At 32.0% G+C, this 16270-nt stretch overlaps 1 protein-coding gene and 1 long non-coding RNA gene across 8 annotated transcripts in view; both read right to left on the bottom strand.

Moving 5' to 3' along the window:
- LOC111713315 (3-phosphoinositide-dependent protein kinase 1) overlaps window positions 1-6172 on the bottom strand; it is a 9695-nt gene extending 3523 nt beyond the window's left edge. For all 7 annotated transcript variants that reach the window (XR_002767663.1, XR_002767667.1, XR_002767662.1 and 4 more), the window contains exons 1-11: window positions 6080-6172; window positions 5756-5810; window positions 5478-5531; window positions 5059-5140; window positions 4492-4557; window positions 3633-3736; window positions 2889-2982; window positions 2546-2626; window positions 1468-1538; window positions 1012-1124; window positions 691-828 (exon numbers count right to left, since the gene is read on the bottom strand). Coding sequence is in view for 1 of the 7 variants with exons in the window: in XM_023488153.1 (XP_023343921.1) it covers window positions 691-828; window positions 1012-1124; window positions 1468-1538; window positions 2546-2626; window positions 2889-2982; window positions 3633-3736; window positions 4492-4557; window positions 5059-5140; window positions 5478-5531; window positions 5756-5788 (836 nt within the window). In the remaining 6 variants the exon portion in view is untranslated. The remainder of the gene's footprint in view (window positions 1-690; window positions 829-1011; window positions 1125-1467; window positions 1539-2545; window positions 2627-2888; window positions 2983-3632; window positions 3737-4491; window positions 4558-5058; window positions 5141-5477; window positions 5532-5755; window positions 5811-6079) is intronic.
- A 6521-nt stretch (window positions 6173-12693) lies between these two features.
- LOC111713308 (uncharacterized) lies at window positions 12694-15307 on the bottom strand. Its single transcript, XR_002767661.1, has 3 exons — window positions 15268-15307; window positions 13593-13637; window positions 12694-13070 (listed from the first exon to the last, which is right to left on the bottom strand). It is a non-coding gene; the product is annotated as an uncharacterized LOC111713308 (long non-coding RNA).
- Window positions 15308-16270: the final 963 nt, after the last annotated feature.

Raw genomic sequence — 16270 nt, forward strand, 5'->3', positions numbered from 1 at the left:
CCCCCGCCCACATCTGCAAAAAAATGAATAAAAATATATGTTTAAGAGGATTGAACAACTTTTGAAGCTAAACAGTCACAACTTTGATATTAGACAGAATTTGTAAACTCGAGGAGACGATATCATTTTCAGGGCTGAAATACCGAAGAAACAATTGATCCCTCTGGTGATCTGTTTAAAACCTATGTAGAAGATAAAAGGGTCTCCTTTGCCACCATCGAAGATAAATTGAAAAATCTACAGAACTCGACACCCCTCGGTCTCCCCCCCTGTAAACGGAACTTGTACACATTGTACACTGTACTTCTGTCACACCTCAAAGTGTACACAATATAACTGTACGCTCACTTTATCAAAAGTCTACTCGCAACCATGAATCAAAGAAGATCTCAAATCAAGGATATGTCCCAGGAGGGAGTGAAGTCCAAGATGTTCTCGGTTATTGGAAGAAGGACTCAGCTAAAGAACACCGAGATTACGCAGTGAATGTGTGTACTGTGTAGTTTTGTTTCTAAACTTCTTTAAATTTAATCATGTTATTATAATGTACTAAACTTTCTTTTGATCAGATTGAACCAGACTTAAACTAAATATTCTGCGTGCAATTTTTATGTAAAAGATTTCGTCACAAAAAGAATTCAAAATCACCTTTTTTTAAGCTGAACTAGATTTTACAATCTGATAGTTTACCTGTCCGTGTTAGATTTTCCCAACCCCGGAGTCATATCAGGATACTTATCCCAGACCGGATCCTGCTCCATGTACATGTCTGAGTACAGATCCAGGTGGGGAGAAGGAGTTCTGTATAAGTTCTCAAAATCTAAATCCCTAAATAAGTGGTTTTTTATTAAAAATGGAGGTGAAGATTTAAGTATTTTGTTTTTCCTCTCCATTCCACAACCATTTAACAGGAACTTGAAGATATTAAAACAAAAATGTAAAACATATGTTAGACAGATCTAAGACAGATTATTGTGGAAAGCCCAGAAATTACTAACAATAGTATTTAACCTGAAGTAAGGATGAGATTTTATCGATTTGTAGCAAACATGATCACAGATATCCGTAAACCCTAATCTCTTCTCTGGTTCTAGGGTTAGTAACCGCTTTACCAAATCAGCGCCCTTCAAAACAAAAAGTAAATGAAACCCTAATTTAAAAATATTTAAACTTTTAAAATGGACTGTAACCGTAATTTAAGTGACCCTCCATGCGAAGATGGAAATGTCCGATTTGCAACGGTACCCTTGAAATACGCTGGTCACTTACGTAGAGAAGCCCCAATTGAAAACAATCGTTAACTAAAATTATAAACATTGATTTCTAATTCATACTAAATCAGACAAAACTTTTAAAGGTACCGTTGTGAATCGGGCCTTGCATTCTTTTTATGAAGGGTCACTGGAAATTACGCTAATCACAGTCCCTTTAATTTATCTTTTTAATGGTTAACCCTACCCGTCTTACCTCTGAGTTAAATTGATCGGGAAAGCTGTATTCTAGTTTTAAAATCTTCTGGAATATTAGATACTCGGACCCTGATTAAACATAATATTCGATACAAAGTTTCGTTTGTCAAAACTACCAAAAAAGGTTATTTTTGTTTTTTGAAAGTTTTTAAAGAAACTTACACTTATAGTTCAACTAAAAAGATTTTTAATTACATTTATTTCTAATAATAAATTGATCAAATTTCCCCCAAATTAAGCTATCAAAATTCTTGCTTAAGAAAACAGCATTGGAAAAAAGACTACATTTATTTTTAGGTATTGTTCAATCTATATAATAAAACAAGACATTCATTTATATATATATATATATTTATATTCAGGGTGAGTCAAAAAAAAGTGATTTGCGACGCCTGGTGCAAAATTGTACCTTTTTTGTGCAACTCTCCTGTATGGTTTTTTTCAATATTTTTTGGAAACTTTTAATTTTTTTTGGTATTCCAATGGCTCAAAAAATGTGTACATAAATTATTTCAATCGTAATCTAAAATTTTAAAAAGATTAATTAAATTCTTTTTTTCCTTTCTTCTGAGAATATTCTTAAGTTTTAAATATATGCTGTACAGTTGAAACCTGAAGAGCCATCGAAAAACAACTTTTCCTTAAAAATTAGGCTATAACTGAAAATTGCAAATTTTCTCATTACATTTTAGCGAATTTTCTGCGATTCAATCTTTATAAAATTTTAGATTTCGATTGAAATAATTTATGTACACATTTTTTCTTTTCTGAACTTTTGATTTTGAGAGAAAAAAATGCTCACAGATTTTTTTAATCCAGTAAGTTTCCTAAATATATACTAGCTTGAGAACCCAGCGTCCCGCCGTTTACCCGCGCTTGGTCGTAAATTAAGATTTTAGATATTTCTTCCTATAAAGTTAACCCACTCAATTCAAAATCTCAAAACCAAGCTAAGAACATTCCAGTGGCAAATCTGTCAAGGGGTCCCTAACTCCTAAGACATTCTAAGTCTTTTTCTTCTAAGGTGCTTCAGAGAAGTTCTGGTGGAATTGAGTAAATATTTAAATGTTTTTAACCTGATTGGAAAGGAGGAGATCCAGATTCCATCTGGTAAATTATACACCCTGCAGCCCATAGATCAGAGGCTGGGCTGCAACCTAATATTTAACAGTAGATTGTTTACACAAAACAATGGCGTGATTTTAGGTAATTTTAGTTTTTGTTCTGTGGTAATTCTGGATCTTAATTACTAAATAACAAAAAGAAAGTTTTTTCCTCCTTGTCGATACTTTTAATAATAAAAACATTTATTTTCACCTAAAATTCATCTCCCCTTCAAGCATGATTTTTAAAGAAAATACACACCTCTTGTTGCAAACAAAAGCATTAAAAAAACTGCCTGAAAAGTTCGATGTTTACCTTTGCTTGTAAGCATCTCTGGACTAACATACTGTGCAGTTCCGACAAAACTAGATCTTCTATTTACTGTTATCTCCTCCTCTACTCTATCAACCTTAATGGGACTGTTAATGAAATATCATGTGACCCTTCAATTTAAACTGCCAGAACGATCCTCACATCACATCGGTACAATGACGATTGGCGATTGACAATGTCCACTCGCACTTCTTTAATTTCAGATTATATTTTTTATTGTTACCTTCACAATAACTAAGTAAATCGCAATTCTAGGAATAAATCTTGGTTCGAATCAAGCAAGGTATGAATCAGGGCATTGATTAAGTCATGGAATAAGGTTTGGATTGAAGCAGTTTGCTTAAATCCAAACATTTTGATCCGGATCCTTGATTCGACCAAAAAAATTGATCCGGATCAGGATCAATTTTACTTTTAGACTGAAACTTAATGAGCCATTCAGAGATTAGGATGTTTTTAATAATCTCTCATAAGTTAGCACTTTAGATTTTAATTTTTAAAGCAAAAAGTTTATTTCTATCATGTTTTGTTGAAATTTAACCCCTTAGTTCCGGATCCGTGGATCCGCATATTTTTGCGGATTCGGATCCGGATCCAGGAAGTTAAATTAGTGTGGATCCATCGATCAGGATCCTTAGCACAGGATTGAAAAAGGCATGATTTAAGATTTTAATCAAGGCGTCTCAATGTATTCAATAAGGAAACAGTAAATGTGATATTCTCTACCTCCTCTTTCCGAAGAATCATCCCACTACCGAAGTCTGTGAGTAGAATATGCATATCCCTGGTTAGAAGAAGGTTTTCAGGTTTTAAATCACGATGAACGATTCCTAGAAAATTATTCGGGTTGAAAAAACAAAACCAATAAGAACTTTCTGTTAAAGTAAGAAATGATACTGGAGATTTTAGAACGTGACTAATTAGTATTTATCATCTTTCTTATCGTAACCTAGTCTGGAAACGTTCAATCACGGTAGGTTGGTATTGAATTATAAGTGTATAGATTGAAGGGACGAGATTTTCGAAATATTAAAATTAACATCTCCAAGCATTTCCAGTGTTAAATAATTGTACACAATGTACAGTGTAACTGTACAGTGTACACTGTACATAGGGAATAGAAAACTTATTTGCAATTTCTCGAGAAACGATGAAAAAAGTTTATCCTAGAAAGATTTAAAGTTTATAGATTTATCTCTAAAATAAAATTACAAATTCATTTTAACATCAAAAAAAAAATCCCCCACTGTCATGCTTGGAGCGGACTCGTGCATGGGGCGGACTCTCCTTAAAGTTTTAAACATTTCAAAACGTCCATGATAATACCATTCACGAAGTCAAAAATGAAAACCACGACTCCTTGTAACATCAAAAATTCGATGGGGTTTAAAGCTAAAACTGGTATACTCATCATGAATTATTCTTACGTCGTAAACTTCGTTTTTAAAATAAATAAAAGAGTAAATTTATGCGCAATTAGTTTAAGCAAATACAATTTTGAGAGACAACAACCAACAATGAATATAAACCCCTGTATATTCACATTAAGTACAATATTTATCAATACTTAGAACCGAATATTTGCCTATATTATGAAGATGTTCCAGAGCTTGAATTAATTCTCCAGAGTAGAACCGAGATACATTGATTCCTATCATCAAATAATCAATATGATATAATCAAATCAAATTATCAATTATGATATAATCAATCAAACAATCAGTTATGATTTAATCAATCAAATAAAAAATTATGTATATAATCAAATCAAATTCAATTTTGATATAATTAATCAAATATGCTATTATCAATCAAATAAACAATTATATATAATCAAATCAAATAATCAAATATGATAAAATCAATCAATAATTTGTTAATAATATAAGCAAATCAAATATTTATTAACGATATAACCAAATAGATGATCAAATATGATAAAATCAATAAAATAATCAAACATGGAATAATAAATCAAATATGGTATAATCAATGAAATAATCGAACATGATATAATCAATCTTTCGTTCTTTAAGCAATCATAATTTTTTTATCATAAAAACTAATTGATCAATTTATATAAAAAATTTAATGACTTTTAATTTCAGAACTAAATATTACGATTTGAAAAACTTGCTACATAAATTCTAACCTTTTTTAAAAGCTCTTTTGAGGAATGTAAAGAAATCGCCACGTTCAGCATAGGTTAAAATAAAATATAAACTCTCCTCATCCTGAAATATTAAGATTAAAAAAAAAGAAATAAATAATCTCGATTTCCCCCAATTAATTAACGCCGCGTTAACGCTTTGAAGGTTTCTTACATAATGAACTGGGATAATGATATGTTAGGAAAGTTAAGTGGTTCAGTCGCTGAATTGTGGAAAATAAATGATTTTAAGAGGAAATCAAATGAATATTTGGGTAAAAAAAGAAACGAAGGAGAAAAAAACTAAAAGGTTGATTCATTAAAGTACAAAAAGAACATGCAATTTCCCGGCAGTTATTTAAAATATTAACAACTTTAGATTCTGATTCTAATTATCTATGTTAGAAAGGGTTTCTATTAACCTGGAATGACGTGATGAGCTTGACAAAGAAAGGTGCACGAGGATTCCATTTATCCTGTCCACAACGAACCAGTTTTATTTGAAATTAAATTTAAACTTTACTAATTATTCATTAAGGAAAAATTTCATTAGAGACTGATTGGGACTGTCGGCGTAATTTTAAGTAAAAATTTAAGCAGAAAAAGAACAATAAAGCTAATATATTAATTGTCACATCTTTGTGACCTTTGCAATGTCAATAAACCTTATTTTTAATATTATGAAAGAAAACCACTGTTCCTTAACAAGAACTAATATCTCCTTCTCCCTCATAACAGCAGAACTCTTTTTCTCTCTTAACAAAAAAATACATGGTTATCAACAAATGAAGACCTAAAAGCAATCTGTAGACAAAATTCAGTTTACTGCCCTGCATATTGTATTTAAATTATATAATTGATTAATAATTTGGCAACGTGAGAAACAATATTACAGTTGAAGTAAACCAAGAATGAAAGATTAATGACTGGATACATTCTGTACAGTCGATCCAGAAGTCTCAAGTATAGTTATCACATTTTATACAAAAGATGAGATATTTTGTACAAAAATGAGATATTTTACCTTAGAATAAAACTTTTGTTACACGTCTTCGCTGCGTATTCTTTATTTTGAAGAACATCTTTCACTAGATAAACTGTGGAAAAGGAACCTAAAACATTTTCATAATTTCTCCAGCAGTCTAACAAAGTCATGGCAGACTCACTGCTTCGACAGATCATCTCACTCTGACTCAATGACTCCAGTTTACAACTCACATAAACTCAACTTCATGCATGGATAAACCTCATTTAAACTCAACTCCAGTTTACCATGCTCATTTAAACTCAACTCCAGTTAACCACTCGCTTAAACTCAACTCCATAAAACCACTCACTTGAACTCCAATCCAGTAATAACCACTCTTTTAAACTCAACTCCAGTTAACTTCTCACGTAAACTCAACTCCAGTTAACCACTCACTTTATGAACTCCAACTCCAGTTAACCACTCACTTAAACTCAACTCCGGTTAACTTCTCACTTAAACTCAACTCCAGTTAAATACTCACTCAAACTTAACTCCAGTTAACCACTCAATTAAACTCAACTTTGGTTACTACTCACTTAAACTCAACTCTAGTTAACTACTCACTCACGTTTAACTCCAGTTAACCACTCAATTAAATTAAATTCCAGTTAATCAACTCCAGTTAACCACTCGCTTAGACTCAACTCCAGTTAGCAACTAATTTAAACTCAACTACAGTTATACCTACTCACTTAAATTCAACTCCAGTATATATAAACACTCATTTAAACTAAACTCCAGTCAACCATCCCTTTCTAAACTCAACTCCAGTTATCAACTCACTTAACCTCAACTCCAGTTAACTACTGACTTAAATTTAACTTCACTTAACCACTCGCATAAACTTAAATCCAGTTAACTACTTATTTAAACTCAACTCAAATTAACTACTGACTTAACTCAACTTCAGGTATCAACTCATTCAAACTTAACTCCAGTTAAACACTTTCAATTCAATTCAACTCGATTAAATTACTCACTTAAACTCAACTCCAACTAACAATCACTTAATAAACTCAACTCCAGTTAACCACTTACTTAAACTCAACTCCAGTTAACCACTCTCTTTAATTAACTCAACTCTGGTTAGCTACTCACTTAAACTCAATTTCAGTTATCCACTCACTTAAACTCAACTCCAGTTATCTACTCACTTAAACTCAACTACAGTTAACCAGTCACTTAAACTCAACTATAGTTAACCAGTCACTTAAACTCAACTCCAGTTATCCACTCACTTAAACTCATCTCCAGTTAAACACTCTCTTTAACTCAACTCTGGTTAGCTACTCATTTAAACTCAACGTCAGTTATCCACTCACTTAAACTCGACTCCAGTTAAGATTATATAGATTATAATGATATTGAAATCTTCATTTCATTTTATACAATTTGTTTTAAAGCATCAAGATATTAATTTTGTGAAATAGCTAATAGCCTAGCAAGTTTGTCAAAGTGTAAGAAAGATCGAATTTCGAGCTAAAAACATAATAAATATTTGTGAAATATGCTTTTTTAAATTATCATAACCTGCAAGCTGCAGTTATTCAAAGCGTTACCATGTTTTAGATCTGAAATAAATTTTTACACTTGACCATTTTGTTTGCTTATTTACAAAAATTGATAATTGATATCCAAAGAGAATAGAATATATATTAGAGGGGAATTCACTGGAAAAAGGTGTAAAACGGCGATTTTGTTGATCTGTTTCCATACTGCAAGTGTACTTCACATATTTGCGCTATATAACCTTTCGGGCCCTGGAACATCATTTTATAGAAGATCTAAAATTAATATTAAAGAAAACCAAATTATGAAATAGGCTGGTTTCATAATTGACCAATGATCATTTCACATAGACTCTATGCCTTTCACTGTACAAACGATGATTTTTCGTTATAACTATAAATCAAATGATGTTTTTTATTCACCTAATTCATTATAAAGTTTATTTAAGAGCTTAAAAACATTCGAAATTGAAATGAATAGTCTAGGGAACATACTGTATTAATGTACTCTACTGCATATAATTTGTGAACATTTACATGATTTGTTGCACTTTGAACTCCCTTTCAGGCTGTTCTATCTTTGTTGATATCAGCTTTTAATATTTTCTGTTTATTAGCGTTATAATTATAGCGTTGCAGTCAGGGTTCAACTTAACCTTCACAGAGAAAGAAATCATTAAACAAGTAATATTGCTAAACAGTCTGAATAAGAACAATAAAGTAAAGAAGATACGGAATCCACTCATCCCTTTGTGACATCAAATTAGTACCTTTCATTTCCGATTCACAACGATATCCTTTTAAACCGTTGTCATGATCAAGGATGACACATGCATGAGATATTCTTATTTTTCTTATTAAATATTTCTCAACTTTGGTTTTTCCCTAAACAAGAAATGCGCATTCATGCATAACAATGAAGGGTATTGTAAAACATTTTAGATTAACATGATTCATGAACCATTAAATCGCGAGGAACCTAAAAACCATTGATACAAAATTGAGTCTTTGCGACAAACTCAAATTTTCTAATCCCATATCTTTACAACCTAATGGTATAAACATTAGATATTTCAAAATATTTGATCTAACAGAATTTTGTTAGTTTGAAAAATCTGCATGGTCTTTGAAGTAGGGTTGTAAAGATTTAGGGATTAAAATATTTGAGTTTGTGGCGAAGACTTAATTCTTTTGAAATAATTTTAGAAAATAGTTTCTGTTTTTCTCTTCAGGTTTCAGTCTTAACATAACTCAAAACGATTTTTTTCAGATAAAAAGTGAAAACCATAACTAGATGTTTTTCATGGAGGAGGAGGGAGCAATGAGAAGCTGGGAATGCCTGACAGTCGACTCAATGGGACTGTAAGCGTAATTTTATTTGATTCTCTACAACCGATTTACAACAGTACCCTTGAAACATTAATATGATCCAACTGTGGAAGATAACGTCGTTTTTCTATCTAAAAGAATGTTTATTTCTGTGAAGCAGTTCTCCATCCCAGAGAAACAACATATTATAAATAAATATGCATATCTTATTTAGTATTTATTCCTACTTGATCAGACACCAGACACAGCTCTTAAGAGTACTGTTGTAATTGGGAAATGCCATCTTTTCATGGAGGGGCAGAAGGTCACTTAAAATTACGCTAACAGTCCCTTTAATTCCCAAGTGACCGTTTATTTGAATTGGTGCTATACTAAATATATGTCACGTGATTTATCCTTTACATTTCTTCACTCGAGGAATGGTGAATGTGTTATGTAAGGAAACAAAAAGGAACTTCCCCACAAATATGATGTATACTGCAGTTTCAAGGAACTTCCCCACAAATTGAATTTGTAATGCAGTTTCTGGGAGGCCGGTAAATAAATGTAAATTGTACTGCAGTTTCAAGGAACTTCCACAAATATAATGTGTACTGCAGTTTCAAGGAACTTCCACAAATATGATGTGTACTGCAGTTTCAAGAAACTTCCACAAATATAATGTGTACTGCAGTTTCTGGGAGGAAGGTAAATAAATATAATGTGTACTGCAGTTTCTGGGAGGGACTTCCACAAATATAATGTGTACTGCAGTTTCAAGGAACTTCCATAAATGTAATGTGTACTGCAGTTTCAAGGAACTTCCACAAATATAATGTGTACTGCAGTTTCTGGTTGGAAGGTAAATAAAGCTTAGCTATTGAACCTATGAAGTCTATGAATAAAGAATTTAAAAGAATTTTGGCATTTTATTACCTGATTTAATCATAAAATTGGACACCAAAACATCTAAAAAAAATTGGTAACTAAAGGGAATCCCAGGAAAAACAAAAACAAGGGGTAAAATACTATTTCAAAGAGGCAACTTTAACCTTTATTTGTTTTATGAGAAATCACAGCAAAAATTCATTTATTTATTTATTTATTTATTTAGATAAAGATTAACAATTCAATTAAATATTAAGGTAAATATTTGAGCATTTTGTTTGAAACCTTCTGAAAAAATTCTAAGTTGCTTTCTTTATTTTGGAAAAAATAAATTCGAATTGATTTTTAAGTTTTTTTAATAATTTGCAATCAATGCAAAATGTCTACTTTCTGCATAAATTTTATTTAAGTGGAAATGCATCAAAGAATTTATCTTTCGCAGAGTAGAACAGTAGAGATCAATATTTTGAAATATAATATAACTTTATATACTGAAATCTTTATCATGTAAAATGCACATTTAAAGGAAGTGTTCGCGAAAATGAAATGGGATATATTGTAACAGACTCGGAGCTAAGATGAAACCAGTGTGAGCTCAATAGCTCAGAATAATGATAGTTCCATTGATGAAACCCCATCAGTTCTCATACGAGCCCGGAGCTAAACTCAGATTGGATAGTTATTGATGTAAACCCCTTCAGTCCTCATACGGACCGGAGCTAAGCTCGGATTGAAAGTATATTTTGTATTTAGCTTGGTCGAACAGAAAGTGGAGCAGATGATAAGTTGCCTCGATGTTTAATATGGAGAAATATTTGTTCATTAGAAAATGCCAACCCAGAAAACATTCATTCAACACATGGTTGAAAACCAAAGCCAACGTTGCCCCTAAGTCTTTTTTAAATTCAAGCCAATGGACATGAGCCACGGCTTGAAAGGAAAGAATAGGATTGGCCTGGGCTATAGCAGAAATGGAGTCAGTTATGAGCTAGGGTCGGAAGACGGAAGATTAACTAATCGTATTAGGCGAATGAAAGGCGGAGAGTCTGTCAGAGGGCTACGACTTTCCATGATTCATTAGTATCACTTTATTTGCATTTTTTACGTGTAATTACATTTTTTCCTATACTCTGTAGATTTACTCACATCAGTTTCAGGCTTTAGATTTTATTTATTTCATAAAACTTTTAAATATTAACAATATGATTGAATTCGTCTTTGATCGCAACTAGTTCTATTTCTATCTTTTCAGTTAATAGTAAGATAATGGATATACCCAAGAGTTTAGAACCCTAATTCAATTTGGGGCATTCATTGAATGCCCCTAATTATGGTTTCCAATGCGCAATTGAACAATAATAGCATAAAACTTTAACTGTATAGCTGTCTAACTTATTTGTTCAAATTTAAAATTTATCTTGTTGAATGCCACAAATATTGGTAAATGGTAGAACAAAAAAAACTATTTTCCTGTTTTTTTTATAATTGTCATTGATATCAGATGAATAATACAAATGTTGCGCATCATTTCGCTAAAACTTGCTTCATGTGTAGTCATGGCTATGCAGTATGCATTTTCTCAAAGACTTGTTTTTTTCTAAATAGCTTAAAAACATATATTTGTTACAAGTATCAAAGGCAATTTTGAACTAAGTTTTATCAAACTTTTCTGGAATTGAATAAAACGATATTGCGCATTGAAACCCTAAGTTTATATATGTATGCTCTTGGTATTGGGATTTTGCTTGGAAGGGACTCCTAGCTGCAAAAAAACTATCGTTTAAAGTACATTGTACATAAACAAAAAAGATAATATCTATTTATGTCATTGTAATGGGTATTATTAAGTGCGAAAACTTTTTCGCACGTATGATACCCATTTCAATAACATATTTAGTTTTATTCAGTTTTACTCAAATTATTTAAAAGCAATTCGATAAAATTACTTAATCACCCTGTTGTGGGGTGATTAAGTAACTTTATCGACCTACAATGAGACAAATTAGGTATGAAATTTTAAATTCAATAGCAGGGTGAAAAAGTTACTTTTTCGTCCTGTTGTAGGGCGATAAAGTCACTTAAACACCCTACAACGGGAAATATTAGGTGTGATAAATTCCATCAAAATTGAATTAAGATATTTAAACTACAATTATGCCCCCAATTTGTAGCGATCAAACCCGAATTCAATTCGAATTTAGCATATTTCGCGAACACTTAGTTTAAATTAATAATAGAGCATACTTGCTGACACAATCGAGGAAGATTTATACAATACTGTTTTAATAACTGCCATATGTAAATATAAAATACTGCTAAATTAAATATGTTTTTAATACGATGCGGAAAATATATTTTACATGTTGTCGATAGTTGGGATAAAAAGCACCATGGGGGGCAAAAGTAAAACTTTCAATATTGGCAAAATTCAATATTAAGGCTGTATACAATATTATTCAAATGATTGAACATTTAAATCAAATATTTAATGACAATAATTTTGGATTAAAAGTTGGATATCCATTTTCTATGAAATTCATTTATTATTTTTAATTTTACTTTCTGTTCAGAAAATTTCATATTTATTCCGGATTTTGTCAAAAAGATTAAGAAACTTCCAATCCTCGACATTGAAACACCTATTTCTGGTCATTTTTGTATAGCAAAATACTGCACTGAGTGAACTGTACTGCAAATACTTCACTGTACTGCAAAATACTGCAATGTACAGCAAAATTCTGCACTGTACTGCAAAATACTGAACTGTACTGCAAAATACTGAACTGTACTGCAAAATACTGCACTGTACTTCAAAATACTGCAATGTACAGCAAAATTCTGCACTGTACTGCAAAATACTGAACTGTACTGCAAAATACTGCACTGTACTTCAAAATACTGCACTGTACTGCAAAATACTGCACTGTACTGCACTGTACCGCGAAGTGTTTTAAAGTGCCCTGTGCGTAAAGTATAATTCTACTACTGTACTACAAAGTACTTTATGCTGTAGTAAGCTGTACTACAAAGTACTTTATGCTGTAGTATAGCTGTACTACTAAGTACTATGCTGTAGTAAGCCGTAATACAAAGTACTTTATGCTGTAGTAAGTTTTATAAGTATACTAACAGTACCAAACTGTATTATATTGTACAGCAAATCAAAGTGATATTATGTACTGCCGAGTACTGTACTGTACTGCAAGCTATGTTTTCTTCCTTCTCCATCTTCTTCTATGCTGAACAGAAGATTCTGTAGAATCCCCTAGAGTACCCCCGACCTATATTATACCAATAACATCAATTAGTAAACAGTAGATGTACAGGGTGTCCCACGAAACATGAAAGTGGTAAATATTTTTTAATGTCGTCTTCCATACACTGCATATTAGATATTAAAGGCTGTTTGCAGTTCATTTCGTAAAAAATCTTTTGCTCAAATATATTTTACTTTGAAGTTAATTTTACTATAAGTATGACTCCTATATAATATTTCTATTATTATCTTTGGTATTAAACAACTAAACAAATTATGGAAGAAGACATTCTAAACTATTTACAAACTGTCATGTTTCGTGGGACACCCTTTATTAAAACCATAAAGATGAAAAGCATATTTTATCACGACCAATGATTATCCCAATTTTCCACAATGATAAGAAATTTAAAAGCATCTTGGGATAATTAGAGATGGGTATCGTTTTTAAACAATTAAGGTTTTATGACCTTAGAAAAACATCAAGTTAGAAAATTCTATGCACAATTCATGTATTATGAAATGAATATAAATATAAATTTTTAACCTTGAGAAAATTATCACTGTACTGTCGCCTACACTCTGGATTCTCCTAGATATATAAATATATAAATAAATATAAATATATAATTACTAGACTTATAAGGCGCTTCGTACCCTTTTGCTATAGTAACAATTTTTGCTTTTAACTGTTGATTCTCTAGCGCCATGCTTTCTTCGCAAACCTTGAAATAAGTAATTACGCAGCTTTTTTGTTGAAGTTGGTGCATTTTGTGCAACAATGTCGACATTTTTTTTTCAAACTTTGACCTTACACAGCACAGGGAGTAAGGAATAGAAGGGAGATACAAGTGACGCAGTTCGCCCTACTATATGATTATGCATGCTTTGCAGACGGGTACTCCATTTGTATAAGAAATATTCAGAATAGGTTATTGTATACGCGGTAATTGTACATCGGACATATATTTCTTATAGAAATGGAGTACCCGTCTGCAAAGCATGTTTAATCATATGGTAGGGCGAACCGCGTCAGTTGTATCTCCCTTCTATTCCTTACTCCCTGGTCCAGCCTTTTTGACATTTATGTGACACAAGCAAAGTATATGTATATAAAATACTAAGCTTTTAAAGGGCGCTTCGCGCCCATCTTCTATATAAATTGTTAACATGTTCTTTTTGTTTACATTTTAAAACAAAGAAGAAAAAATTTTTTTTTTTTAAATTGCGGATTTTCAAGAATCTCAATTTTTTTACAAAATTAAAAACCTTTAAAACACATTTTTATTTAATTTTTCATCATTCATAAACCTTCCCTGTGGTCACGTGATGTCCCGCCCGATCGGTTCAGCCGTTTTGACTCTTATTGGATACAAACAAACAGACAGACAGACAAGCCAAACTTATATATCTTCTCTCTCTCTCTATTACAACAAAAGTGTTTAAGGGACTGTAAGCACAATCTCTAGTTTAAGGGACTGTAAGCACAATCTCTAGTTTAAGGGACTGTAAGCACAATCTCTAGTGGTCCTCCATGCAAAGATTGCAATGTCTGATTCCAAAAGGAACCCTTGAAACCATTGTCTTATCAAGGATGTGGAAGATATTCACGGGTTTTCAGACTAAATGTGTTTAATTCTGATAACCCCTGTATGTTTTCTGCAACTTGGAAATACGCAATTGTCACTTTCGAAGAGATTGAAAATAATCCTGTAACCCATAGTGTGCAACGTAGAGAATTGCTCATGTCACTTTTGTAGAGAAACCACAATTGAAAATGATCAGTTTTTAATGGGACCAAACTGTGAATATATTTTAATGGGACCAAACTGTGAATATATTTTAATGGGACCAAACTGTGAATATATTTTAATGGGACCACACTGTGAATATATTTTAATGGGACCAAACTGTGAATATATTTTAATGGGACCAAACTGTGAATCGGACATCTTTTCATAAAAGCTCACTTTAAATTACGCGAACAGGATTGCAAATCTAAGGATTGCAAAATCAAAATTAATTCTTATCTTTGATGCATTTATTGTTTAATGTTTATGCAATGTGTGTAAAATGCATTTTCAAAAAGAAAAACATGTTGTAATCTGTAAACATTACTTCAGGTGGTTTGTCCAATCAAAGAGTACCACTGTGGTTTTTCCAATTCACAACGGTACCTGTTTCGCTACTTAGCGATTTCCCTAAAGACCTAATATATGTACCGTGTGGTATTTCTCAGGATTGGATCGTAAGACTCCCTTCTCTCAACGCTCTTCATAATAAAAAGGAAGATAGTAAGGTTCCGAACGTTTATTTCTCTGAGCCTTCAATCTAAACAAGTTTAATAAACCCACAGAAAAAGCTTTGAGTGAAAATCATACAAATATAACAAATAATCCACTCAGGCATTAAAAAACTGTGGCTAGGAACCAACAAACGAATACATAATCATCAATCATACTAGAATCAACCAATAAACATAGATATATATAAAATAATTACCACGGTGATCCCAGAATTCTGAACACGGAAAATACTTGCAAAACGAATAAACATATACTGAATATAAATATAACTACTACTCCGCTAGAAATCTTGCGTCTGCGCAGTCGGACTGTAAACAGTTCCTAAACTAGTTCTTTCACAATACATTCCGTACAGATCTTCAGGGAGAACTCAGAAATACCCAGGGGTGACAAGCAGACTTTCTACACGCAGCATGGCTCGCGTAACAGTACCATTGAAACTTGTATCTGAGTAACAAAGAAGATGATATAACTGTTTTTCTATCTTACACGTGTTTAATTCTGGTCCTTCTGTGTGCATAAATTCGCATGGAAATTTGAAAGAAAACCAAATCTGAAAAAAGGTAATCAGACAAAAGTTGAATGGGTACCCTGGTGAATCTGACATGCCACTGTAAAAAACTCAAAGCTCTGTCAGTGACCACTAAAAACACAAGAGACAAATGTGATTTTGTTTTAGTATTATTTATCTTTATTCAATTATTACTGTCATTGTTCTTCGTCGGATTTTAGCATAATAAATGTTTTTATTAAATGTGAAGGGGTTTGAAATAAAAACCAACACTTCACTTCTCTGACAGGAGATTAAATAATTATCCGAAGATACATAATGAAATCAATGTCACAAAGAATGTTCGAACTACATGGTTAAATATTATCGGAATGTTCGAACTACATGGTTAAATATTATCGGAATGTT

The sequence above is a fragment of the Eurytemora carolleeae genome, unplaced genomic scaffold, assembly GCF_000591075.1.
Source record: "Eurytemora carolleeae unplaced genomic scaffold, Eaff_2.0 scaffold1405, whole genome shotgun sequence".
Taxonomy (NCBI): domain Eukaryota; kingdom Metazoa; phylum Arthropoda; class Copepoda; order Calanoida; family Temoridae; genus Eurytemora; species Eurytemora carolleeae.